We start from the raw sequence: 27,679 nt of genomic DNA, 5'->3' as shown, positions 1-27,679 counted from the left end.
AGCCGGTGACCTTTGGAAAAGCCTGATCTGCAGTTAGCACCGACCAAGCCAGGGCAGCTGAGCTGCTCACCCTGGAGGACTGATGGCCAGGTAGGGAGAGAAACCTCCCTTGTGGCTCCTGCAGGGACAGGCACTGAGGTGACAGCCCCAGTGCCTGAAGACCTATTTATTCTGCCAGGAGCTGCTAATGCAGCGACTCGCTTGCCTCAAGTCACTGTGGGAGCGATAAGGAGCCAGCTAGTAACAGGCTTTCTGGCTGGAAATCCTAATCCCACCCCAGCTTCCCATAAGCCAGGAGACCTTCTGGGCTCAGCTGCCTGCGTGGCACGCGAGGGATTCAGAAACAGATTTGGCTCCGAGAGCGCTCAGGTCAACCCCTGTGCCCATCCCGCGGCTCCTGCCCCAGCTCCGCTGTCCCTCCCCAGGGATAAGCCCCAGCTATGGCTGCCCCTGCAGCTCCCCAGGGACAGATCATTCAAGAGGAGCCCCAGAATGAATCCCAAGGGAATATTTTCCACTGGCAAATGGAAATGGCCCAGCAACACGGCTGTGCCAGTACCCTGAGAGTTCAGCAGCGGGTAGCTGGTCTGTCCCTCAGCACATGGGAGAAGAGATACGAGCTCTGCCCGCGAAACAGGAGCAATGGGGCCGTGGTGGGCAAGGGGGACACAGACATGCACACAGACAAGGGCACTGCACAGTCAACCTGTTAATCCCATTTTATTTTTTCCAATAAAAATGAAGTACTGCTTTCCAGCAAGGGTCCCACTATGTAAGGCTTTTTGTCTGTAACATCTGGCTCTGTTTAAAAAATCCCTGACCTCAAAAACAACTGCCCTATGTTGTTCTGTAATGGCACTTTGGTTATCTGGGCTTTAATGAACGACCTTTATGAACAAGGCAGAGCACATCCCTCCACAGATCAAGAAAATCCTCTCTAAGTCTTCAAATCCCATTAACAAAATGATTGTACAAACAACGTGACCAAGACATGCTGTCCTACCCCACTGCCCGCAGGGAAACCCAAGCAAAGTCCAGTTCCTCCCAGGCGCTGCTTAAACATCTCTCTGTTTAGGAGCTACGAATGCACGTGGCAACACTGCTTGCAGAGTGGGATGACTCTGGCAGATATTCCCAGCTTGGGGTTTCCTCCTAGTATTTATTGCATGTTCCTCTGTACCGCAGCCGTCTTTTGAGGGCGAGAGTATTAGAAAGGTATTTGTACAGAATCAATATGGAATTAAATGGAAAAGAGGTATCAGTTTAATACCAAAACAAAGGGAAAAGAAGAGAAAACAGAAGGAGACATGACATGACAAACACTGTCAGAAGGCAGAAGCTACTCCTCCCTGGCAGGCTGAGATGCTTCTCAGGGCTTTATCTCCACTTGGCACAAGTGACTGGCAGGGAGGGAGGCCAGCAGGTTATATTCACTCCTGTCAGCACAAGACAAAGCCATAACCTTTAACAAAACACGAAGAACAGAGACAACAACCTAGAGCATTGGATCAACACTGAGAGGCTTGGAGAATCTCAACACCGGTCTGCAAAGCCTTCCAAAAAACCTTCCTCGTTCTGCTTAGGAAAATCAGGAGGAAAAAGGATGGCCAGCCATCCCAGCTGGTGCCTAAGCCTTGCGCTTCTTCGCAGCCGGCTCTCCCTCCTTCCCCAGCCACTGCTGCAGGATATCTGCACTGGTTTTCTTGGGCGAAGGGCTGTGGATGAACTGACTTGTCCACCTGGGCAAATCATTTTCTTTCTTCTGGGGAGAGCCCTCCTGGGAGTTTTTTAACCAGCTCAGCATCACTTTGCTGCTTGGGGTGGCTTTGACCTCCTGGAGAGATAAAGGACAGCGTGAGAGAAGTCAGCAGCACGGCGAGAGGAGGGCAGGCAGCCGACTGCAAGAGCTGCTCCAGAGCGGGTTGCGGAGGCTGGAGCAACGGCCCTGCCTGCAATCAGGCACATCTGCAGGAGGTTCCCCAGGCTGCTTGGAACAGGCTTGTTCCAAGCCCCATTTCACATGGAATTTGCCTCATTTGGCAGAGAAATCCTGGCATAGGGTGACAGTTTATTTCTGGAAGCGGAGGGAAGGGAATCTGTTCGGGGCTCTGCACTCCAGCATCAAGCACAGGCATGCCCTGCAGACGCTGCCTGCTGCAGCCCCTCCTGCAGCCGGGCAGAACCGTCCCTGCTCAGGGACGTCACCGTGGCCAAGCTCTCCCCTGCCAAGCGCCCACCAGCACTCACCTTCTTGGCTCCCAGCTCGATGGGTGCGAGACACTCGGGTGTGTTATTGCGGACACTATTGACAAAGGTGGACACTGGGTGGAAAATGATGTTCTCCGTGGGCTGGATGAGTTTAACTGCTTCTTGGGTTGGCACTTCAGCAAAGTCCAGCCATTTCCTGATGGCCTCATCCCCATCCAGGATGGCTGGCATCCTAGGGGACAAGACACTCAGAGCCAGAGCCCAGCACCGATATGGCAGAGCAGGGTGGCAAAAGCCAGGCTTGTAAGCTAGCAAGGAGCTGGCAGCCTGGGGGGAAGCAGGGGGGAAACCGAAGCAGCAGGATGTTCTTCTGCAAGGCAGAGCATGCATTCGCTTCGCCCAGGTAGCTGCTTTGCTGGAAGAGACAGAGGGGTTGACTGCCAGGCCCTGGTCACACGGAGAGCGATCCAGCTCCAGAGAGTGATCCAACTCCGACCGCCACAAGGATGGTGATTTATGGAAAGGGTATGAGCTGATGACCCGAAACGAGCTGGTAATGTTGTAGCATTTTACTCTGAGGGCATCAGGAGGAGGCAGGACTCCCTGCCTGCGTGCTGCCAGACTGGTGTTTAAAGGCACGGCTTTTCTCCCTCGCCCCCCCACTGCCCTGCAGCCCCCCTTGCCCGCTCCCACTTGCCTGTGATGGATGAAGCTCACGTCCTTGGAGGCATCCACGGTGATGATGGTATAAGTGTACAGCATTTCTCCTCCTGCCGGCGGCTCCCAGCAGTCGAAAATCCCAGCCATAGTGAGCAACCTCCATCCTTTCCATTCCTCGTCTCCCTCCTTCCCCTCGGCCTGCAGGAGAGGGGCCCCATCGCGCCGGTCAGTGCCGACCCATGGGCAGCCGAAGCATCGCAGCCTTGTCAGTGCTGCGGCAGGTCAACGACTCAGATCTAAGTCATGAACTGAACTAATTTGAGGGCTTTCCAGGAGCCCTTCTACTAATTTGAGGTATCTCCAGGAGAGGTGCCAGGAGCCTCATCTTCCCACAGGCAAGCCAGAGCCCTCCTCCCCTTCTGAACATCTCGGCCGCCAGTTCGGCCAAAGGAAAGAGGTAGTGAAACTCCCTGCCCGGTCCCCTGTGAGACACATTGCCCACCCATGCAAATATCCGGCATGTGGGGAGCAGCGAGCGTGACGGCAGGGACGCTGCGGCACCGTTTACAGCCAGGCAGGGACCGCCGGCCGCAGAGGGATGCCAGAGTGCCGAGCCCACCACGGAACAGAGCCCTGTTGGGAAACAGAAACCCCCAGAGATGGGCATAGCTGGAGGGAAGGGGGATTTTCCCAAGGCAGCTGGAGGGAGTAGGGGCTCAGAACTGGGTGGAAGTGTTCAGACACGGTGAGGGACTCCGTACCATGGCGTCCTTGGTCTGGGGGAAGTAAATGAAATACGGCTGCTTCCCCCCACTGTGCCGCTGCCACTCATAGAAGCCATCCGCCAGGACCACACAGCGCTTGCCCTTGAGGAGAGCACCCTGGGGGAGAGAAAGCACAAGCGAGCGGTCAACAGCAGCCTCGGGCAGCCTGCGAGGAAGGACGGGCCTCCTGGGACCACCCAGCCCGCTTGCTCCCTCTTGGGGCTCCCCTAAACCGCCCCGTGGGGTGCACAAATACCACCACCAGCACTGCAATGAAAGATGAGCTTCACCAGCAACAACCTTGCCTGTTCTTCTATTTTAATGAAATCTGCCAGCTCTGCAGTACAGGGACTTACTCCCCTGTGCAGCAGGCAAACGGTGACCGGTACCCGCAAGGGAGATGCTTCAGCTCTGGGTTTGCCAACTACAAGACCTCTTCAAGCTGGACACAAAGACAGCAGCAACTCACCTTGTAGGAGGACTTCTTCAGCATGGTATCACTGCGGCAGTTGGAGGTATTAAATGGCATTTTGGAGGGGTCATCTTTTTTGAACCAGGAGGGAACCAGGCCCCAGCGCATGTCCATGAGGACCCGCTCGGAGGAGTCGGCATCCTTTTGAACCAGACAGAGAAACACCTCGGGTCAGAGCAACATCGCAGGGACCACAGCATCCCCACAGCTTGAGAAAGGGGCTTCGTGGAGCCCTGCAGAAGCAGTTTCTCCCCCTGCAAGGGGGGGAACAGGCCAGCGTCTCTGCCAGGAGCTCAGCTGGGGCTCACAGCCTCTCCAGCACCAAATCTGCCTCTGCTCTTCTGCAGGAATGCCACTCTCAAGCCAGGCAGAAACAGCCACTAATTATAACCCTTTGCATATTCTCAACAGCTTTCCTGTAAGAATTAATCTTCAGCAGAAAGCACAAGAATATTTTGCAGGAATAACTAAGTGTCTCAGTGAGGCTCGCCCAACAACTCTCTGGAGGAATGAATGCAGTTTTTCTTCAACGGGAAGCGCCTGGACATGCGTGCTCCCCAGCTCTTAAGTAAGCAGTTATGTCAGGCTGGTGTTAAGGTCCTCAAAACTTCCCTCTTTAAGGCCAACGTCCCACAGGGCATAAGCCTCACCTTCATTTTAATAACGTGATTTCTGCTGATCTGGTTCACTTTCACTCCTTGTGATTTGCATATCATCTGCCTTCGGACAATGGAAACAGCCTGTGGCTTTCACTTCTCCCCCAACTTGCTCTCACTTTCTTCCCACAGCTGCCAGCCCCAGGCAGCACAGAGCTGGGGCGAGCGAGACCCCGGGGGGCATTTGCTCCCAAAGAACTGCAGTAGATATACATATATATACACCTACTACAGGTGTAAGTATATATAGGGAAGCATATGTGCCCAGTTTTGCGAAGTCTTCCAGAGTGTCCCAGAGATCAGGAGTGGCAAAAAGGGGCACCTTACACTGCGCCTGTGCCCCAACAGCTGAACGGTGATGCACAACCGAGCAGGTGTCTGCCTGTGACCTGTATCGCGCTCCCAGTCCCCGTATTCCTCTGCTCCACCAGCTTATCAGCTGCTCTCGGGGGCATGCGGGACCGCAAGGCAGGAAAGAAGGGCACGAAGGATGCCTGACAGCATCGCCCACGGCACTCCAAAGCGGCCCCGCTGAGGCATCCCACCCCATCCCCTGTGCCGGTAACGGCTGTGAAGTACAGCAGCCCCTTTCGCTGCCGCACCTGCCAGGTGAGGAAGAGCGGAGGGAGCCCAGATTGGGGTGTTTCAATTCAGTGCACCCAGCTTCACCCCGCTGAACGTGAAAGAGCAGCAGTTTGCCAGGCACCCTCTTCTGCGGAAACCAAACGAGATGCACAAACAGTTGTACAGGCTGCTCAGGTTGTCTGAGGAAGGTCTGGTGAGGCTTAAATTAGCCGGGATAACGGTCACCACAGGTGTGCGATTATTTTACAGCTCTGAAGCTGAGATTCTTTTTCCTCCACCCTCCCCTACCAATGTGACCTGAACACTCTCAGCAGCATTATGAAATGAAAGAAAGCCTCAGGAAAGCAGAATAAAACCAGCAGAGCAATTTTAGGCATTTCGGAAAAAATTCTACCAAGCTTAATCACTGCTATACAAATCTTTGCAGAAAATAACAACGCTGCGCTGGCAGCACGGTCCCGATTCCCCGCCCTCCTTAGGAACACGCAAATACTAACAAGAGCGGACACCTTTGCAATTCGAAAATTCAACACCTGCCGCGTACGCCGAGCGAAGAGAAGCCGCGCAAGCCGTCACAAATTCGGACGGGGTACCGCCCCGCCCCGCCCCGCCCCGGGAGGCGCAGCCCCGTTCCCGCCGCTCGGCCACCCTCGAATCGAAGCCACGGGATACACGGCAGCCAGCAGCCACCCGAGGCCGAGGGCCGCCGCCGGAGCCAGGAGGCGGCCCCGGCGCCCTCGTTTCGGTTTGCAAAGCGAGGGGAGGGAAGTACCTGCTGGAGGTGCCGGCGGGAGAGCAGCACCGGGCCGCTGGACTGCGGGCCCTTGTTGTACGAGGGCCGGTACCTCTCCGCCTGGATCCACTCGGGCTGCCGCCGCCGGCCCCGCCGGTCGCGGTAGGCGCAGGCCCGCCGGAGGTTGTCGGCCCCCAGGGAGCAGGCCGTCCGCCCGCACATCCCGCCGCCCGCCCGGCTCTGCGGGCCGCCCGCCCCGGCAGGGCGGTGGGACGGGGCCGGCCGAGCGCTGCGCTCCGCCCCGCCGGGGAGGCGGCTGCGGGCGGGGCGGGGCGGGGCGGGGCGGGGCCGGGGCGGAGGGCGGGCTGGGAAGCGACTTTCCCGCCCCGTCAGACAGGCGCGGAGGGAGAGCCACGGGATGGTTTTATTGGAGACGCATAGAAAAAGCCAGGGAGCGGCTGCCGGGGCCTGGCGTCGCCTCTCCGCCAAGGTGCCACCGCGACAGAAACGGGCCACCCGCCACGAACACCACCCCCCCCCCCAGTGCAGGGACAAAGCGCTTCGTATAATCGGACCTTAAAAACATCGTTATTTTATAGACAGAGCCCCAAATACAGCTGGACTGCAGAGAACACAAAAGCTGCTGTAGTGAACGTGATCCCTATTCTGCTGCCAGAGAAAGAAGCGTTGCCCGCGGGGCTCGGTGTCAGGACAGTCCTGGAAATGGTGGTTTATCCCACAGACGCCATGATCACATCCACGGGGAGCTCCTCTCCGCTGCGGGCGGTGACCTGCATCGTCACGGTGTCGGTCAGGACGAGACGAGACCGTACCAGGAGGTCATGGCCACCCCGGAACACACCTGGAAGGTAGAGCGGGAGGAAGGAGTCATTGTTCCCCTGCAAGCCTAAAAATGAACACTACTGCTTGGCAAGGGCAGGTTTCCCACAGGTAGTCTGGCAAATCCCCAGCCCTGCGCCAGGAGAGACCCTCAAGCAGCACACTTGTCATTCATTGTAACGTACCTGGGACTCCTGCTACTGTAAAACTCATGAAAGCAAAGTGTAAGATAAAACTCCAGCTGAGAAGAGATCCAGGCATTCCTTCAGCGACTATCAGTCACTCGCCAGAGTGACAGAGCTCCAGTACACATCCATTTTGCCAGGCAAGGGTGCTGTCTTTTCCCCCACAGGCTCACTCCAAACCAGGATGCCGCAGATCATGAAGACAGCAAATCCCACCCAGCTGAGCCCGGGGCTGATCCCAACATCCCCCTGCCACAGCACCCCTCCTGATCCCGACACCAGCTGCTCTATACTTCCGGAGACAGAAACCATGGCAGGCACAAGCCTCCAAATCCTACCCAGAGCGCAGTCGGCTCCATCAGAAATTCCTGCCCAGTTTTCAACAGGCATCTCTGTGCGACCTCCCAAAGAACTGCTCCTCAAGCAGAGACCTCAGCCCACAGCTTACCTGCCAGGTACAGTGTGTGAGAGTTCTTGTTATCTGGCACTTTATCTGATCGCTCACAGGGCTGCATCCCCAGGAACTTCACGATATTACTAACTGCCTCTGTTAAGAAAAAATAAATAAAACAGGCTCTGTGTCACAGGTATCGTAACAGGGACACACAAAGAACATCTACAGGTGACTCAAGCCCTCCCTGCATGTTAGGGTTCATGTTCCTTGTCCCCAGGGACACGTAGCATTGGCCAGTATCGTGGTTTTGGAGGCCACCAGAGAGGCAAAGGCGACACACAAAAACCCCACTGCCACACAGCAGTTCTGTTATCTGATGCAGCAAAGGTGCAACAGAAAGAGGAGCGTGAGTGAGTCAGACAACGGAAGTAGGAGAGTGCAGCTCGCTGCACACTTACTGCATAGCCCTGACAGCCTGCTTGCTTCTCTGGGGACAGATGCAGAGGGAAGGAAATGTCTTGCAGGAGACACAGGTCTTCAGGAAGAATTTGAAAAGGCTTCAGGGATTTGAAATCCCAAGGGACTGTGCAAGGAAGCACAGAGATGGCTATAGGACAAGGACACCCTTCTAATCCATCAAAAGGACCAAGTTCTTACAGGCCTCTCAGGAAAAATAAAAGGAATCTTTAATACATGATGAAAGAGAAGAAGGTTTGCACCACAAGCCTGCCCACCAACCTCACATCTTCTGCTCTTTGCACCTTTTCTTACTGGTCTCAAGAAGGAAGTGGGAGCTCACAGCTGAACTATGGTCTGTCTGCTTGGGACAGTAGAGTGCGAGAGCAAAGCAAGATGTTCTCCTGCCTCCCACAATCCATCCTGGTCTCCACAGGGCCCAGAATACTAATTTGGTTTTTTGAAACCTGAATGAACTTGTTATGACAGTAACTGTAGCTCCCCATTTAACACCTGCAGTGAAATAGCTTGTGAAGGGTTTTGCCCCATCAGCCTGTCTCTGAGAGAACTAGACTGTGCCTCTGGACTCTGCCTGCTGGAGGGAACGTTAAGAGCTCTGCTGGGCTCAGACACCCCCTTACCTTCAAGGGTTTTAATAGCAGATAAAGTAAAGGTCTCTTCCTTTTCATACTCGTCACCCACTTCATCCCAGGCTGCTCCAAAGTTTGGCTTCAGAACTCGCTGGATGTGATCAGCCACTGTCACCTCCAGGTCTTCAAGCTGGTGGTAGAAGAGGTTCAAGTGAAACATGGTTGTTCTTAACCCTGCTCCCTCCAGAGTGAACTTTAGACTGGATTCCCTGAGCTCAGGTGAATGTAGGAGACAGCCTCCACTTCCACTCATGGATACGTCAGAGCAAGCCCTGCCCCTTCTGGTTTGCTTCAGCAAACACTGCTTGGTTGAGCAACTGCTAGACATTGACCAGTGGCTTTCCCAGGCCATTTCCAGGGTTTACAAAGCAGGTTCCCATTCTGAGCAGAGCCCTTGGCCTGACAGAGATCAAAGCACTGGACAAATGTCCAAAACAGAGGAAAAAACAAAAGCTAAGAAATAGCTGCTTGTGCTCACACATATGCAGCATTTGCTTCCCTGGAATGCACATAAGCTTGTATTTTGCCTTTCTGGCTTATCGTTTTGTAGGCTGGTGAAGTACAGTGAGACACTGCCAGACACTTGCTATCACCTAACGCTGCATGCTGGGTTAGCTGAACTGCTGCTGTGATTACATCTGTGCAAGGGAGAACGGGGCTTGTCCCTCCAGAGCATGTATTGAAGGGCAGTCAGTGCCAGAGCTGGCCAGCCACCAGCCTGCATTCATTTTAGCAATCGCTGCAGGAAAGAACCTCCTCCTTATTCTAGCTGAAACACACGGAAGAGCTGGTTTAAATATCACTCAAATGCCACAGTGACTGCTGGGAAGCAGAGAGGGGGTTAACCTCACACGTTCCATTGGGGAAAAACCCTCCCCACTCCTGGGAGGACTCTGTGTCCTCAGTGACTCACTGCACAGCAGTGCCTCTAATCAGATTCGCAGCAGTGACAGGCAACGCATAGAAAACAGCCTCTGGAGCTAACAGAGTAAGCTGAGGTTGTGTCACAACATCCCTTCCTCTCCGGAGGGTAAGCACCACCCTCTGTGAACCAGTCTCAGTTTCTGACCAAGCGTAAGTTCAGCTTCTTCCTTTGTGGTTCAGCTTCTTCCTTGTGCCTGCCTGGAAATGGCAAAGCCTGGAAGAGAGGTGCTTCTGCAGCATCAGTGCTTTCATCAGTCTCAGTGCTAGGGAGGGAAAAGCCCCACCTTCCCCAGAGGAAGAACAAGGACCACAATCTCCCTGTATCAGGCAAGCCACTAGGCAATTAACTGCATCACCACGGAGAGCAATTCATGGAGAACAAATGATGACCAACGGCCCTCTGTCTCCAGAAATCTGACTGTGCAATTGCTGGAGCCTGTAGGACACAGCCAGCCAAACCTAGAAGACACACCACGGCCTCCCAAAACATAGGTATTCTGCACCGTCAGGTGTCTGCCTGGAGAACAACAGGAGGATACTCCAAACGAGACAAAGAAGGCTCTGCAAACCCATATCTGTATCCTGGGACAGACACCACAGAGACAGCAAGAACCCCCGCTCCATCCAATGCTGCCCACATCAGTGTCAGTGGTCACATCACTGCTTGCAGGGATCTGAGTACAGATCACAAAAACCCTCAAAGTGATAGCAGTTTCCCTGATCAAGTACACACCCAGCTCCTTACCACATACTCATCCTCGTAACCTTCGTCGTCCGTCTCACCCGTGTTCGGATCACAGTCTTTGACAGTGAACTTCATCATGCAGCTGAAGGTACAGGCCACTGGAGGCAGGGGAGGCAAAGGCAAAGCTCACATTACCACCAGAACTGCCCTGCCCTGTGGCAGAATGGACCTGGGAGGTTTGGGGCAGCTGGGTTCTCCCCATCACTGTCAGCAGCACAGGCTTAGCCAGTGACCTAGAGAGGGCTCTCCCAACAGTTTCTGTCTCTCAAGGACAAGGTATTTATTTGTAATATTAAGGCTAGCAAACAGTGATAAAGACAGGCTCATGATGGTTGTACAAGACCATAATCCTCAGATCAAATGCTATTACTGATGAACCTCAAGTTGTGTTGGGAATACTAACTAAACATGTCCCACCAGCATGTTGTGAAGAGGCAAGATCCTTATCTAGGGAAGGTTCATGCGCCTCTGAAATGAAACCACCTTGCACTGCAGCACCGCAGCTGATTAATACCACTCGGCTGGGAGAGGAAGTGATGACTCATCCCTAAGAAGATAGGCACTGCTGGGTGAACAACAGCAACACACAGAGGTGAGCAGTCCTAGAACACAAACCAGGGAGACCAAAGCACAGGTTCATGTTCTGCACCACCACAAACAAGGGGATGTTCAGTTCAGATAGACATCCCTGAAATTCTAGCGGTTTGTTTGAAATACCCTTTTTCTACTCAGAGCATCTGGGCGCTCACAGCACTTTATAAGTACCAGCCTCCCCAACTAAAGGACATGCCAGGGTGCATGGGAGATAAACTCAGCAGAGAGCTGAATGCTCATCTGCCAGCTCTCATAGCCTGACTCAACAATGCTACAGCACAAGGGAACCAGGATAGGAGAAGGGAGGCCTGACAGCCCCCAAACAGCAAAGAGAAGTCATGCTCAGCATCACTCAGGGCTGCACCCACACAGGCTATAAATATCTGGCTAGGATGCAAGGTAGAATGTGTGGGGGCGAGCAATACAGTATGCTTAATTTGGGGTGCGTCAGGAAAACACAGAGGGCAAACTGTTTACCTGCTGTCGGATCCTCTTCAGATAGTGCCACCAGCGTGTAGCAGGTAGCCGGCTGGTTGTACACCAGGGTTTTGGCAGGTACATAGCCGATGACCTCATACCCCTCTGTTGGCTCCATCTGCACCGTGACATTCTCCAGGATCTGATCGTTCAGGGTGTTCGTGCAGTCAAACTAAACAGGGAAGGGGAAAGCAGCAACAGCTTGAAGTTCCTCGCTATAGATCTAATAGTAGACTCACTTTAGGCGGAGTGAGACCATGGGGTCAACTTGTGAACCCCTAGCTCTTTGTGTTTCAACACTGCACCTCACTATCAGCTAGCTAGTCATAGGGCTCATGCATTCCAGTTTAGTCACAGAGCAACTGTGACTCAAAACTACTCATTTAAATGCTTTAGGGGAGGAACTAAAACCCTGCAGGGGACTCCAGTGCTCCAGCAAGCTTTTGTGTTTTTTTTTATAAGGAAACAACACTTAAAATGAACCAGCACACAACTATCCAATGCCTGCCCTCTGCAACCCAGGCAGGAGCACAAATTCAGCATAAGCAGGGATGTGTCAGCTTCTGCCTGTTCCAGTTCACCACTTAGTATGGAACTTTTTCTGCTAAACGTACTTTGTCCTTTCTCCCTGGATGGTAATTCCCAGGTTAACTCTTTGCGGTATGGAAATGTGAGTACTGTGTTACCTGCATCTCTTCACTTGATGCTACAGGGATGCAGTGCCCCACAGCAGATGGGAAGAGGATCCTTTGCATGGCTCAAACTAGGGATAGTTTGAGCAAGTTTCAGCAAGCTTGATGGCTTCAACAAGTTTAAACTTGCTGATTAGACTTCGTTCCAGCTGCAGTGACAAGTCACTTAACCTCATAAAATTGCATCTGGTGGATGGACACCAGAAACAAAGATCAACCCCTACGAGGACTGTGTAAGCAGTTCTGAGCTTTTGAGGAAGGAGCTGGCCATGGACAAAACACTGCTGCTCACAAGCTAGCACAAGACTCACTGTGCCTTGAACTCCCCAAGGCCTAGGCAAAGATGCTGGCACATTAATCCTAACATCTCACATGTAGCAGCAGGGCAGTACAGCCAAGGCCAAGACGTACAGAAAAAAGCACCTGTAATACACAGGCTAAAACAAAACGCAGGGGATGAAAAGCTCTCCCCCACCATGTCCCTTTCTTGGGTACCCTTTTCAGCCTCTTCAACATAGTAAACCTCACTCTTTTATGTCCAAACCATGCGCTTGGGGACCCTGAGGAAAGGACACGGCTCCCCTTGCCAACTGCTCAGTGAGAATAGCCCCATCTAGTGCTTGTTTGATTTATTTTGACTGTACGTGTAAGCATGGTTCAGCCACACACACACACATGCTCCCCGATTAATTTTTCTGGGACTCTGCTGTCCTGGATGAGAAACTAAGGACTCCTCATTGCAGTGACGTGCTTTGAACACAGATATCCCTGAGCTATTTCTTCCCAATTGAGCTTTTAACCAGTCAGGAGCTTATTTTCCAATCCTGTTTCAGCACCACATGCCATAGCTACCCACCTGGAACACCATGTGGCTGACAAACGTGTGCTTGGTGCAACGAACCACATACTCTGTCTCCAGCTCTGTCAGGGCGACAGGCTCTGGAGAAGACTTGAAGAGCGGGCCCAGTCCCCGAAACTCTGGGATTGCCCCCAGTTGCTCTGAAACAGAGGACAGAAACCATTGCCTTCCCCAACCCACAGGAAGGTGTTTGCAGTTTCAAAGCCCTCATTTAAGTTGCCAGAAGCTGCTGCAGCAAGGAACTATCCATCAAACAACCATAAACATTCACTAGGGACTTTAAAAATTAAAGGCAGAGTCACCCTTTGCCCATATCTATTGCAAGATAGAAAGAACAGGACTGCAGGCACACACCCTCCCCTCCCCGCCCCCAGGAGTGAACAGTTGAGTTAAAGTTGAGAGCCTATGTCACTCTCTGAAAGGAGATGGGAAAAAGCCAGAGGGGCAAAGGCAGGCTCAGCAAAAGGTGTCTGTATTTTTCTCACACACAGGCATAGGAGAGGCCTTGTAGCAGTTTACCTTGGAATATTTCTTGCCGTGTTGCTGCCACCTTCTCTGGCTGTTTGACTACAGCAACAGGGGCATTTTCTGCAAAACAAAAAGAAAACAAACAAACAAAACCAAACAAAAGATTTGAAGGTGAAGAGTAAGCAGTAACTACATCAGAAAACAGATCAATGTCTGGAGAGGGATTTGGCTAAGGAAAGAAAGTGAGCTTGTTTGTTATCTTGCTATGGACTAGACACCCATATTTAACTTCCTAAATACCTTTGGAACTGCAGCAGCTCCTATGAGGATTACCAGCTGTTACTATTATTAGCAGTTGGACTAAACCGAAACACTAATGGGGGAACAACCAGATTTGCTGTCCTTAGTCTCTACAGAAGATATAATCCCACAAAATTCGCATAGGATGGAGCTCAGTAATTCCCAGCAAGCCTATTGCAGTCTGTTATCCGAGGGCTGGAGCTGCAAGGGAATTACTAGCAGTTTGGACCAGCATTCAGGGAACTGTTCCTCACCTGCTCTTTGCTCAATGATAGGAGCTGTTGCCAAAGGAACAGATTTCAAGTCAAAGGGTTTCTCAGAGGGCTCCAGGGTGTACTGATGCAGAGCTCTCTCCAGGCCAGGGATGGACACTGTCAAACCTGGGGGCAGAAGGGACAGGTCACTGAAACCACAAATAATGCCAGCTCTTTGTCACTTGTTAAACAGGAAAGAGGTGCAGACTTGTTTTGAGGACTTCCTGCTTTACCATTCAGGATGTAGCCAGCATTGAGAGCTTTCTGCTTCTGCTCCAGAACATTCAGGTAGAAGGTGGCTCTGTCTCTCACTTCATTGTCATCATCCATCACACACCTGAGAGGAAGTGGAAAACTTTCTTCAGTGCAAGGCAGCAGAGTCCACACAAATGAATCCAGGTGACTAAGCCACCTTACAGGGCCAGAAAGAACATGCCATAGGAGACAACCAGCAATCTACTAATAATTGTTTTGGAAAAGCAATCATCTGCCACATTTGGCTTCTGTCCACTTTGTGGTGCTGAATGCAGTGATGATCCCATCACAGGATCCCAGGCACCCACTGCACCTTCTCAGATCCACAGCTAGAATAGACTAGACATGAATGGGGATGCTAACAAGCTCTCAGGAAAACACCATTTTCCACCCAGGATATACAAGAAACTCCGAGGTATAACTCACCTTTTCAGTAACACCAAGATACTGGGTAACATCTCCTCATTCTGGGCTCCAAACTTGGCCAGGGCACTTACAGCACCTGTAGCACAAGTCATAAAAAACAAAATTAGAAAGCAAGGAAATCAGCTGAGGTTTCCTCCATTTCCTGGCCTTAATCAAATGCCATGTCAGAGATGCTAGCACTAGTATAAAGCATTACTGTGACTAGAAAGAGGCAGAGGTGTTACAGCAAAGTGCCTGCAAACCTCCTCTGTCTAGTTTCAGAGTCACTGCATCTCCATCCCCATTTCTCACCTGCAGGCCACCTCTTCCATCAATACTACTGCAGGATCTTTGCTGTGTAAAAAGAACTGCTCAGGACTAGAGCGAATCACAATCCTCAAAAGCAGAGGTGTTCATATACTATATTTCCTTGAAGATCTGTCATAGGGCAGGCAGCTTTCCCGGTCTGTCTCTTACCTGCCCGAACTTCTTCATGCTCCAGGACAACCCTGTTGTAGATGAAGCGAATGTATTTGGAGGGATTGTTGGTTTTGGGCCCTTCCTGCCCCAAGAGGTGGAGGATACGAGTGGCCAGCACAGTGAACTCACAGTCTTCAATGAATTCACAGAGGTGAGACAGGCCTGTCTCTTTGCTCTCTGAGTTCTCCTCAATGATGCTGATGATACAGTCCACGATGGCTCGCTTGTATTCAAAGCCGCCCTAAGAAGCAAAAGGAAACTGCTCAGATGGAAATCTTGAAGTATTTTGGAGACTCTGAACTAGCCAGACAGGAAAGAATTTCCTTCGAAAAGGTCACTCACACTCAGTGCTTTTAATCTGTGTTTGAAAGGAGAAAAGCAGTAATGCTGCCCCCACTTTTGACCCTCTTTACACCCAGAGGACTAGCCAATATTCAAGCTCTCTTGCCAGCTCCCTTCAGAATGGCTGCAGTGAAGAAAAAAACAAGTCCTAAAGAGGGTAAAAGAATCCATCTCCCTGAAGGGTTTTCATCTCCTTCAAAATCCTCTGCTGCTAGAATTAGTGCATAAAAACAGCCATATGGGAGGAGAAAAAACCCAACCCTCTCCCCTTTAGCACCAGACATCTGAGGATGAATCACAAGAGAAATATATTAAGGATTGTATCTGCCACAGCAGGACCCAGCAAGTAGCCCCATTAGTGTGGAAGATAGGCAATCAATGCCTCCCCAGGCACACACCATAACCTGACATACCATTAATGCTTGGTTATCTTCAGACATTATTTACTAGTGTCCTCAATACACACCAGGGGATTAAACTGCACACTATCCTCTGCCAATTACATGCACAGTGTTGGGCATTTGGGGGATCTTTCTGGAGCTACTTTGGATTAAAAAAAAGCTTTAAAACAGAATGGTTTGAACTATAAAACTACATTCAAAATGATACCATCCACCCACAGAAAACCTGGGAAAGGAGAATGGTCCATTTTTCACAGGAGCAAAATGAGATGCTCTGGTTTGTTCCCAGACGAGAGGCTGTAATTGGCAGAAAGTGATGTCAGAGCAAGCAGTGGTGCCAGCTGTGTTGCAGGCATGTTAGCTCATTTAGAAATGGCCTCAGCAAACCTCTGTAAAGCTGTCTTTCTGCAATTTATGTCTGACTGAATGCAGAGAATGGTTATAGGTACTCGTGATCCCTTCACTGCCACAGCACAGGGAACAGAACAAAAGTGGTCCCATGTCATCAATAAATAGGTTGTTATTGAATCTGTGTACAAGACAAAACTTCTTGGAATTTGCTGTCGATGTATAAAAGAAAGCTGGTTCAAATGTGAAACACATGGACTGCCAACAGATCTGCTGTTGTCTGCATTTGCTTTGAGAGTTCATAAACTCCCAGAAAAATCAAAGAATGAAAACCACATCAAAAATATGCCTGGCAGTATGCATATAACTATTGTGCACAGCTGGCCATTTCTGCCAGTTAGACTGCAAGCATTTTAGAGAGACACTTACTGCACAGCATTATCAGTAAAAGCTTGACTCTCACAGGGGCCACTGTGCAGTCCTGCAGTTCATACATACAAACAAGGAACACAAAGTAGTTGTCCTGCAAACTTACCTCTTCCCGAAGCATAGTGAAGAGAAAGTTCATGAGGACAGCATGTTTGCGAGGGTACTTCTGACAGAGTGCATTGATGGCCTGCACCACTACAACCTGGAGGAAAAGAGGGGCAAGTAAAAAAGGATTCTGTCTCACCAGGCAGGAAAAAAAAGTTGAATTGTGTCAATTTTGTGCTGGTCCCTAGCCTGGAAACTACTGTTTTGCCTTTACTTAGCCAGCACATGCAGTTCCAGGAGGTACAATCCTAGGAATTGGAGGACATTGATCTTCACGCACTGGCTAGCCCCTAGCAAAAGCCCACACCCTCTGGAAAGAAGAAAAAAGAGATTTAATTCTCAAAGGGCATCTTCCTAGAAGAGAGCATGTGACTTTGGAGCTGGGTGTTGTACAACTGAGGCATGGCTTAGGCTGATAGCCTCAGATATTTTCTCTTCCCTGCAAATACTCTGCAGCCCAGCTCCTGGAAGGAGCTCCATGCAGGTTTCAGTGTGCACACAGGGGTTCCTACAGGAACCTGCATGCCCCTCCTCCTCCCACTTCCTTACTTTGAACTCATCTGAGATTTCTGACATGAAAGAGGAGATCTGCTTCATGAGCCGGTCAATGCTGCTCTCACTGCCGGTTTTCAGCAGTGTGGTGATGGCCAGGGTGGCTATGCTGCGGTTGGAGTCCGTCACAAGGTTCTCCAGGTCTAGATTACAGGCAGTCACAGCGGATGGGTGCTTCATGGCCACCTAGAGCAGAGAAGGAAGAGTGGAAATCACTCACATGCAAAAGGCCCAGTTGGCAAAACCCACCAAGTCTCTATAAGCTCTCACTCCTTCCTGTAAAAATAAATGCTACGGACTGTACATGAGGGTCATCTCAGACAAACAACTAAGTTGAGGTTAAAGTAACAAGCTCTTCCTGCAGAATTGCATCTCTTGCTGGAAGAGAAGCAGTAGTAATAAACAATCTTTCACTATTTTTAACTCTCTCATTCTCCTCTATATATTAAGAAAAGAAAGCTATGAACTCCCAACAAAAATTCAGTGAGCCTAGCTGTGCAGAACAGCTTTGTGGGTGAAAGCACAGCAGTTACTAGATGTTGCCATTCTGCCTTTTTCTTTTCTAGAGTTTACAAGGTCAAGGGAAAAGCTGGAGCAAAGATTGCCACGGAGCAGGCAAGAAGCAGCATCAAGGTTTGATCTCTGTTTTACAAGGAGCTCCTTCACCACAGAAAGTTCAGAAGGGAAAGCAGTAACATGTAAGACCAGTGACACTCTTTATAGAGACCTGTGAAAATGATTGCTTTCCCCACCCACTTCTGCAAAGTGTTCTTTGAGGTTTTACTCCACTCAGAAAGCAATGAAATATAAGGCTGTAGCCCAGGGTAGAGGTTATTCACACAAAATCATCACACAACCTGGCCCCTTTTCTCTTCTGAAGTCTGCACCTCCCTCCATATGAGAAACTATTACAGCTCCCAAGAGACTGGCTCCTACCTTGTTGAGGGTACGGACGGCTGCATATCTCAGTGCTGCTTTCGGGGAGCTGCAGAACAACTGCAAAACTGCAAGGTGGGAAAATCAACAAAGGCAGATCTTTAGGCAATCTGTTATTGAGAAGTGTTTCACACCTAAAGCAAGACCTTCAATGAAGAGACAACTGCAAGCACAAGATAACTATAAGCATGCTTAAGAAGCAACTGTGAATTTACCAGCTTCCTCCCTCCCTCCCAACCCCTATGCCAAACATCCCTGTTAACAACTAGCTCCTACCCACTTCCCCCTTTTTCCACGGTGCTATCCTTCACTCCTCTTGAAAGCCAATTTCATCACCTTGTCATCTTTCCTATTAAGTCAATTTGAACCTCTGTTCTCCATTTCTATGCAAACCCTGTTCCTTTCCAAGGGCTGGCCCACGAAGGGCTTCCTCCCTGTGCAGAGAGGTGGCACACAGCCTCCCTACTTGCCAACAGTCCCAGCTCAGGGGAACCTTTGGACTGGACTGAGCTGAGAAGGCAGGACCCCAACACCTTGGCTTCTTGTACACTCAGTCTAAAGCAGGGAGATTTATCCCTTAGAATTCAGCCCTGTTTCACAGAAAAAGAAGGATCCCTCCAGTAACCCACACTTGAACACACCAGGCAAATACCTTTACAGGAGCAAAGCTATTCACACACACCTCAGGCTCTCAGCAGCAGTGTAAAGCAACAAAGGGTACGGCAGCATTACAAACAAGGTCCTTGTTTCTTGGGGTAATCAGCAGGTGTCACCACTGCAGGCCCATAATCCCCTCGTCATTTCCGTGAGCACCACATTTACCTGAGACAGCCGGAGCCAGCTCTTTGGCAGTGCAGTTAGGCAGGTTAACAATGGCAGATGCAGCTTCATAGACCACCATCTCATGCTTGTTTCTTAGGCAGCTCTCAATGAAATCGAACAGGGGGCTATCACGGCTAAAGGACAAAAAACCCACAAGAATGAATTAAAACAAAGGTGCTAACAGAAATGAAGAATCCAGCAGCAGAAAAGGGCAGGTCTCATAGCCTGTGGAAAGGTATAAGCAGCCACAAATCCACTGTCCCCAGCTTTTGCAGTGGTCATTATACTGTACTCCCAGCATGCTTGGGCTGGAAGTCAGGCTGCCTTCTGAGAAGACACAATGTGCCTTACAGGCTAAAGGGAATCTTCCTCAGCCCTCACACACCAAGAGTTGACTGTCCACACCACAAGTCTTATCCACCAGGAAGCCACAATGCATGCATGGTAGCCAAATAATTACAGAAGACAGAGAAAATGAAGTAGAACATCTCAATAACATAGAATATCTCAAACACACAGACAACACTCACAGAAGCCATCTCGTAACAACCATGAAAGCATCCTGTATTTTCTCTGATGCCTTTTACCCAACAATAAGAGGGTAGAAGCTGCACACTGCTCTTCAAAGACAGAAATAATTGCCCTCACAAGATAGCAAGTGAGCCTGCAAGAAGAGGTGGAAGCAGGACCTGAGAAAATTCTTCCAACAGGGCAAAGGAGCCCTCTCACCTGCCAGCCTCTTCCTCCAGCAGCTTGCTGGCTACTCGAATCATCATGCAGTAGGCAAATGGTGACTTGAGGCCATGGCGTGTGAACTTGCTGAGCATCTTGTTGACTGCCAGGCGGTCATTCTTCCGCACATGGTAGAGCAAGCCCAGAGCATGATACTGTGCAGGGAAAGAAATCGTCACAAACCCAGCGTGTGTTCTTTCCACCTGTTGCCCAGAGGTGCCTGGCTGAGCTCTAGCAGTTTGCTCCACTCCCAGCTGCTGCTTGCTATTCCACTTTCCCCATGTTGGCAGTGGGTTTCCTACCTGCACCATGATATTGTCACTCGAAGCTGCCTCCTGAGCCTCATTCACCCAGCGTTTTACCACATCATAACTGGTCTTCAACAGGTGCTGGGGAGAGACAAAGCCACAGACAACCCATGAGAGAAGGATGGAGGAAGCTTTGGGAATCACAGGTCATATTAAGAAGCAACAAGCCTTCCCCATGAGGGTGCTGGTGACAGCAACTTATAGAATAGCAAGGGATCAGCACGCAGAGACCTGGTCATGATGGCTGCAGCCTCAAGAGGTCGATGATCTCCCACAAAGTCAGCACCAGCCCCTCAGTTCACAAAGGGGAACAGCAACAATGAAAGCCTGAAACTCCCAAGATGTCCAGTCCCACCACTGATGACTGCTTCCCAGCTTGACTGTCCCTCAGGCCCGCCCTGCAGGGAGTACATACCAAGGAGGACACCAGAGCAGAGCTGGATACACTTGGCACTTTGTCAACAATTGCCTGCTTCATGTAGCGCTCGATGGCCTGCAACATGGTACTCTGCAGGGAGAGTGAAACAACAGCTGATATGCAACAGCTGTTAGGATTGTGAAAGGGGAGACGCAAAGGCATGAAAAGCAGAGTGGAAGATGGGACGGGGTGAAGTAGGGAAAGGTGAAGGGCCTAGAGCTGCCCCAAGGGAAAAGCAGCACTTACATCAGTGATTTGACAGAGCGCTCTCACAGCAGGGCCTCGGTAATTGTCATCCTTCCCAGTCATGTCTTTGGTTAAGCTGGTTGAAAACAGGAAGCTCTCAATACTGCACTCCTGAGCCAGCAGCTCTCAGGTGCACGCACACTGCACACAGAGCAGCAGGCAGCCAGCACCACAGCTGAATGCCAAGCAGGCAACTGCAGGTCTCAGGCAAGTCCCACCGGTGTGGGAATGCAGGAGAAAAAGATCAGTACTCAGGTTCCAAACCCATCAGCAGGCTGTATGGGCTCCTGATCGGGAACACACACACATACCCCTGAGGCATTTGCCTTCCTTACTGAACGCTCATTTACTGGTCAGTGTGAGACCAGGGACGGGATTTCACCACATTGCAGCACATGGGACTGGCTTCTGTCCACTGCATGGCCTTGGCCCTCAGCAGACCCTATACCCTCAGGCTCCTGTATCCCCATATGGCACCAGCCATTCAGTGGGGTGATCAGCAATTCAGGAATGACTCACAGAGGGAATTTTGTTTCCCGGTGAAGTTGCATCCTGTGCTTCTACAGGAGCAGTAAATCCTTTCTACCTCTTGAAAGCCCTGGGATTTATGCCAGAAATCTTCAAAAAGCTTCAAGGCATTCAGACAGGAAATGTTAATGAAACAACCTTTTGCAAAAGGGGAAAAAACAGCAGTGCTGCCATATCATGTAACCAAAAAGGACAGTCCAAACACCCATGGGCAGGGGTTATGGGGACACAGCGCATTTCACGTGCATCACTAGGAGTTCAGTGTCTGTATTTTAATGGTCTATTTCAAAGGAAAAACTTTTCTCACCAAAGACATTCCCTATCCTCACCCTGCTTAGGGACTACAGTTAATTCCAAGAGGTTGGACAGGCATTACTGGAGGACACGTGAATATAACAGTAAGAAGAGTGAAGTGACTGACCTGCTAGTAACAATGATTACATCTTCTGCAATAGAAGACATCTCTTTGATAGTCAGGTAACACATCCTGCGAAGAGTTGGCTGACAAGGAAAGAGGGAAGACAGACATTAGCTGGGAGGATCCCGGATAGGAAGGGATCTCAGTTTTCCCTGCTCCTATGATTTTGTTGTGAAGATCAAGAACCTGATACCTTCACGGAGTGCCAGTGTCTGAGTATAAAAGACGTACAAACCCCATACTGATAAACAAAACACTTCTTCCTCTTCTAAATCCCTCAACCTTAGGGTGAAGCCACAGAAATACCAGATTTAGCTGGATCTACAGTTTCACCTTTCACTTGTCATCCACATGAACAAGGAGAAAAGCTTGAAATCATTAGCTGAAGGCAGCCTGTTACATCAAAAGCAAGAAAGCAAGCAATTTATTTTCCTAAGTCTGGGGATTTCTACACTGGTCTGTTGATTTTAATGCCTTGCGGTTTGGGGGACAACTAGCAATGGTACTATTGCTGTGGGTAGGTACTAATTCCTGGCCTCCTCCAGGACACACAGTCATTGACTCTCAGCAGGAAGCAGGATCTTCTAACACTGGGCGCAAAGCATAGTGTATTCTAGCTGATTATATGCTTCATCTGTGCCTAGCACAATCTCAAGAGTTAAACAGCAATTCAGAGGGAGGAATCTCTGTCTCAAGAACAGAGAATGCTTCAGTTAAGCTGCTACAAGGTCTGGGAAGGGCTAGGAAGCTGATCTCTCTTTCAGAACTTTCATCCTACTCTTCCCACTCATATCAGGCAGCTCCAGACAGGATGGAAAAGCTGACTGTATAAATATGCACATCTCAAGGCTGAAAAAGACACTGTTGACAACATGTCCCACCAGATAAATACAGCAGAAAACAAAAAGCAGACTTACATCATTGGACTGAAACAGCTTGGTCATAGCAAAGAAGGATTCAGTAGCTTCCATGACACCAAGGTGCTCCCCCTAGAAGATATTTGGAAAGAAGGAAATCCTAGTTATCACAACCAGCTTTGGGCCTGCTGCAGGTGTCTCTCTAAATTTTCTCTCTCTTACCTGGTTTATGAGATACAGGATCTTGGTGAGGATATGAGCACATTTTCGTGGGTTTATGGGGGTTTCATTAAACACTCGTGCCTGGAAACAAAGCACAGACAAGGATGCTGACACCAACACCTCCTTGAAAACACTTTCCTGTCTGGTCTTGGCCACTGATACAAACAACACATTGTAAGTGAGGTACGGCAAGACTCTTAATGACTTTGGATCAGATTTCCCCTCAATTCGTGTTAAACATGGAACCCTTTTAAACAGCTAGTTCTACAGTCTGGGATCGCAAATCCAAGTGCAATTAAGGTTTAAAGGCCAAATCCTCATCACACTTTCACCCACACAAGTCTGGAATTTGTGCTAGCTAAAACACTGCTCTTCTGACAGATGTACGCAAGCTCTGCGAGGCTAACGGGAGCCAACACCATTTACAACGTTGTAAGCAAGCAGATAACGCTGAAACAACAGCGTCTGGCAATCAAGAAGTTTACCTGCTGTTGAATAGAAAGGCATTTTTTCAGGGCAAATTCATAGACTATTCAGTAACCACTCACACCCTACCCATTAACTTTGTCACTTATAAGACATTCAGGGTGTTCAAGGCCAATTTCCCAACCTTCCTGTTTTAGGGTGAGCTTTCCCAGACAATTTTATTAATTTTATTACTATTTATAGTTCATGGTCTTTAATTCATTACAAAGACCATTTCAACCTTCTCCCTTCCTCTCTCCAACAATAAAATAAGAACTAACGGGAGTGTTGCCCATTTCTTTCAGAGCTAGCAGGACTATAACAACCACCACTTCCTTGCTGAAGTTCTCCAGTGACCTACTCATGAGAGGGAGAGACTCTATCCAGACAGGGATACACAAAGGAGATCATCTAAGGATTTACCTCTTGCAGGACTGCGCTCTTCTCCAGGTGCTGGAATGGGTTGGAACCCCCACCTGCAACATAAAGACAGTAAAAGTCTTTCCAGGGATAGTGCTATGGGAAAGTAACTTTCTAACCATGCCCATACTTTAAAAGCAGACTGAGCACTTTGGGGTAATTTTTCATGAACACCAAGCAACCAGAGCTCCCTCTTTTAACAGATATTAATTGGATGTCTTCATAGCAGTTAGGGAAGGCAGAGCAGATAGGACATTCTTCAATTTGTCATCCCCTCCAGAAGTAACTAGCCATGAATCGAGGCAGACTGATTAGCTGTAACTAACTGTGCTCCACAGTTATCCCCAAAGACCTATTTCTACCCCGTGGGCTGGGAGCTTTCTGACAGTTAGGGCATCAATAAGACAGGCCTAGAAACAAAAGCTCAGACAAAAAGAGGTACCACTTGTGCCATGGTTTAACCCCAGCTGGGAACTAAGTACCACACAGCCACTCACCCACTCCCCACCCCGCAGTGGGAAGGGGGAGAGAATTGAAAAAAAAAAAAAAGAAAAAAAAAAAAGTAAAACTTATGGGTTAAGATAAAGACAGTTTAATAGGACAGAAAAGGAAAGGGGTAAAAAAAGAATATACAAAACAAGTGATGCACAATACAATTGCTCAGCCAATCCCTAAGCTGCGGTGTCCCCTGGCCAACTTTCCCAGTTTATATAGTGCGCATGACATCATATGGTATGGAACACCGCTTTGGCCAGTTTGGGTCAGCTGTCCTTGCTGTGTCCCATCCCAGCTTCTTGTGCACCCCCAGCCTCTGTTGGCAGGGCAGTATGAGAAGCTGAGAAGTCCTTTAGTTAGTATAAACACTGCATAGCAACAACTAAAACATCAGTGTGTTATCAATATTATCCTCATCCTAAATCCAAAACACAGCACTATACCAGCTACTAGGAAGAAAATTAACTTTATTCCAGCCGTAACCAGGACAGCTTGCCAGAGTGGTGAGTCAGGAGTGCTTTATCCCTCCCTTATAAACCAATCAGGAATCCACCAGTAAAGTATTTTTGGCTCTATCACTAATTAACAGAACAAGACAGTGGACTAGACAGTCTGGACACAGAGTAACTGTCATTGTTCCACTTAACAGAATAAATTATATTAAATAATTAAAATCCTCACCAATTAGGGACGAAATAATCAGAGGGAAAAGCACTATCATTCTGCATGGTCTCTATTAGCTCGCCTCCTAAGCATTTGTGAGCTGCAGCTTTTCAAAAGCTGCCAGTTATCGATAAGCAGGTTTTAATTAGTACCTATGTTCAGCCTGGCCCTGGGACAAAATGCAGCCATTTCCAGCACTGTTCCAATGTTTAACAAGCCTGATCCACTAGAGAGCACAGCTCCTGGGCACAGCTCCAATCTGACCTGGGCTTGAAGCATCCTATGCTGGTGCCAGGAGCCTTTGCAAGAGTAAGCCTTACACTTAAAGGCAAACAGATCTGCACTCTGGCTCCTTCACGGTTCATAAACTGCCCTCGTCTGGCTCAGAAGAAGTTTGCAAATGCAGTAGGTGGCTCAACAAAGCACAGACACTTATGTGGGGTTGAGGAGAAAAGGAAACAAGGCGAATGAACAAAAACATCTCTAGTATGAGTATGAACCAGTTCTAGTGTGAGCATGTGAATGTGTTCCAAAAAACCTGTCCAGCAGCACAGTATTTCCCATGGCCCAGCATGTCTACAATCTCTAAATCAGCCATGAACAACAGAGCATCGCCTCTTCATCTTTCATAGCACTAAGGATCTTGAAACATATTGTAAATGAGGTCTTGGTCCTCACAGCACCCTGTGTCAAGGTATTCTTCCATCAGAGAAGGAGAAAGACCCAGGGAAGGCAAAGGCTGTGTGTTCAGAAAGCTCCCAGTATTGGATGACTAACAACAATTTGTACTGATTTGCAGAGAAACAGTCACTGAATGAGCAAGGATCTCAGAACAACTATATGCCCAAAATAACATCTCAAAGTGCATTTCTGAAAGCCAGTGGAAGCAGCTCATGCAAGGCTACCGAAACCACCCATGAAAAGCAAAGACACAGAAGCCAATTAAGCGTACACATTCATCTCAACAAAAAGACTGCCCTGTTAGCCTTTACATGGAAAGAATGGGTATACAAGGCCTGTAAATTCAGGGATGATGCGCTACACCTAATACTGAGAACGACAAGCACTCGGGCTATATGTTTTGGACATATACACAATCTGCAGGAGAAAGGCAGGCGCAGTAAATGCTAGGAATCTTCATTCGAGGCAGAAGCAAAAGGATGAGAAGTAAATGCAATAGCGAAGAAAAAATGTTGGGAAGCACACAAGCAGCAGTTGCAGAAAGAAGAAAGGAGAGCACTGTGAGCTCTTGGTATGAACAAAATCAACAAGAGTCAGCACCATAATACAAGGAAGTGCATCTCCTGCCAGCCTTGGCTATAGGTAACACCAATACCTTGAAGCGTGCAGCAGGTGCAAATGAAGAATAGCCCCAAAAATGAAAGCCAAGAGCGATTCCCCTCCAACAGTTGCCTCACTAAATTCTCCGCTTATCAAGATGTCCCTGGTGGCTTTGGACAAGGGAAACAAGGGCAAAGCATTTAATGCACATTAAAATAAAAAGCAAGCACAGTCACACAGAACAATCACTAAGATTTATACTGAATCAATTCGCTTCAGGACGCACTGATTTGTTATGCAGAACAAGCTGCGTAAAAAGCTTCATAGGAAAATAAAAAAGATACCACATGAATATGAAAAAGGCACAACCATGAAAGTAAACACTGTCACATCTAGCCTTGATTCCACCTGAATTACACAACACATAAAATACCAACCTCTTCCTTACTACTTGTGCCTAAAGTTTTGAAAGGTCAAGCAATCGCTTCGTGTTTCCTCAGTGCCCTTAGCCTTTCAGATCCACTGAAAGTGGCAGCAATCTTGTTGGAAGAGCAGACCATGTGTCTCAGAAGAAGTGCCAGAAACTACAAATTGGATTCTACCTTGCTTTAGCACCCGGTTTGCAAGCTGGGCAACTGTGAACAGGGCTAATATGCTCAACATCTAGTCTCAGACTCTGCCTCTGGTGATGCAGCAGGTAACCTCGGTGTGCTGTACCAATGCAACTAGTTTAGCCTCTGGTTGCAGCAGTGAGAGGAGGACGGCAGCAGACTGCTCTAGTGCTTCCACAGTGCTTCTCACTGTGCTCTTGTGCATGCCAGCCAGCGCCCGCTGCAAAGCTGGAACCGAGTCTCCCCTCACAGCTCCCCCTTACCCACAGGACGGATCTCCCCTCACAGCTTCCCCTTATCCACAGGGGGGATCTCCCCTCACAGCTCCCCCTTACCCACAGGACGGATCTCCCCTCACAGCTTCCCCTTATCCACAGGGGGGATGTCCCCTCACAACTCCCCCTTACCCACGGGACGGATCTCCCCTCACAGCTCCCCCTCACCCACAGGGGGGATCTCGCCTCACAGCTCCCCCTTATCCACAGGGGGGATCTCCCCTCACAGCTCCCCCTTACCCACAGGGGGGATCTCCCCTCACAGCTCCCCCTTATCCACAGAGGGGATCTCCCCTCACAGCTCTCCCCGGCCTCCTCTCAGAGCCCGGCTCCCCCCGCCTCCCCTTACCCGACTCCTCGTCTTTCTTGTCGAACTTCTTCAGCATGGTGCTGCCGAGCGGCCCCTCGGTGAGGCCCTTCCCGCCCCGTGGCAGTCCCAGTCCCAAACCGGATCCCGATCCCGATCCCGATCCCGATCCCGGTCCCGGTCCCGGTGCCGGAGCCACCGCCCGCCCCTTCCTGCTCCCCGCCCCTTCCTGCCAGCCTGTCACTGCCGTCGCCGCCCGTCACATTGCGCAGGCGCGGCCCCACCCTCCCTGACGTGGCTCCCGGCGGCGGCCCGAGCCGCGGGCGGAGCGCCGGGGTGTGGCGCGGAGCGCTGACTGACAGGAGGAGAGGGCGGGGACCGATTGGGAACGGTGCGGTCTGATTGGCGGAGATGCGGGGGCGGGGCTAGAAAGGGGGCGTGG

At 49.9% G+C, this 27,679-nt stretch overlaps 2 protein-coding genes across 3 annotated transcripts; both read right to left on the bottom strand.

Moving 5' to 3' along the window:
- Positions 1 to 704: 704 nt before the first annotated feature.
- HMCES (5-hydroxymethylcytosine binding, ES cell specific) lies at positions 705 to 6,380 on the bottom strand. The gene is made up of 6 exons (XM_049826354.1): positions 6,118 to 6,380; positions 4,102 to 4,245; positions 3,630 to 3,749; positions 2,906 to 3,066; positions 2,248 to 2,440; positions 705 to 1,834 (listed from the first exon to the last, which is right to left on the bottom strand). Exons 1-6 carry the CDS (start codon positions 6,298 to 6,300, stop codon positions 1,628 to 1,630), a joined length of 1,008 nt encoding a protein of 335 aa, XP_049682311.1. The 5' UTR covers positions 6,301 to 6,380; the 3' UTR covers positions 705 to 1,627.
- Positions 6,381 to 6,642: 262 nt separating this feature from the next.
- Positions 6,643 to 27,424, bottom strand: COPG1 (COPI coat complex subunit gamma 1). 2 transcript variants are annotated; one of them, XM_049826341.1, is made up of 25 exons: positions 27,280 to 27,370; positions 26,100 to 26,214; positions 23,609 to 23,661; positions 22,721 to 22,801; positions 22,559 to 22,630; positions 21,645 to 21,724; positions 20,696 to 20,771; positions 20,447 to 20,539; positions 20,026 to 20,112; positions 19,721 to 19,878; positions 18,992 to 19,125; positions 18,170 to 18,237; positions 17,231 to 17,419; positions 16,683 to 16,778; positions 15,054 to 15,297; positions 14,598 to 14,673; positions 14,150 to 14,253; positions 13,917 to 14,042; positions 13,414 to 13,482; positions 12,892 to 13,034; positions 11,344 to 11,515; positions 10,273 to 10,370; positions 8,595 to 8,733; positions 7,552 to 7,650; positions 6,643 to 6,940 (listed from the first exon to the last, which is right to left on the bottom strand). In XM_049826341.1, exons 5-25 carry the CDS (start codon positions 22,610 to 22,612, stop codon positions 6,810 to 6,812), a joined length of 2,436 nt encoding a protein of 811 aa, XP_049682298.1. In that variant the 5' UTR covers positions 22,613 to 22,630; positions 22,721 to 22,801; positions 23,609 to 23,661; positions 26,100 to 26,214; positions 27,280 to 27,370; the 3' UTR covers positions 6,643 to 6,809. The 2 variants fall into 2 exon arrangements, with proteins under 2 accessions (XP_049682298.1, XP_049682297.1); XM_049826340.1 differs by lacking the exon at positions 26,100 to 26,214 and having other exon boundaries at positions 27,280 to 27,424.
- Between the last annotated feature and the right edge of the window lie 255 nt (positions 27,425 to 27,679).

This window comes from Accipiter gentilis, chromosome 23 (assembly GCF_929443795.1).
Source record: "Accipiter gentilis chromosome 23, bAccGen1.1, whole genome shotgun sequence".
NCBI classification, from domain to species: domain Eukaryota; kingdom Metazoa; phylum Chordata; class Aves; order Accipitriformes; family Accipitridae; genus Astur; species Astur gentilis.
The sequence above is the reverse complement of the archived record's forward strand: the minus strand, read 5'-3'. Positions and strand labels throughout refer to the sequence as shown.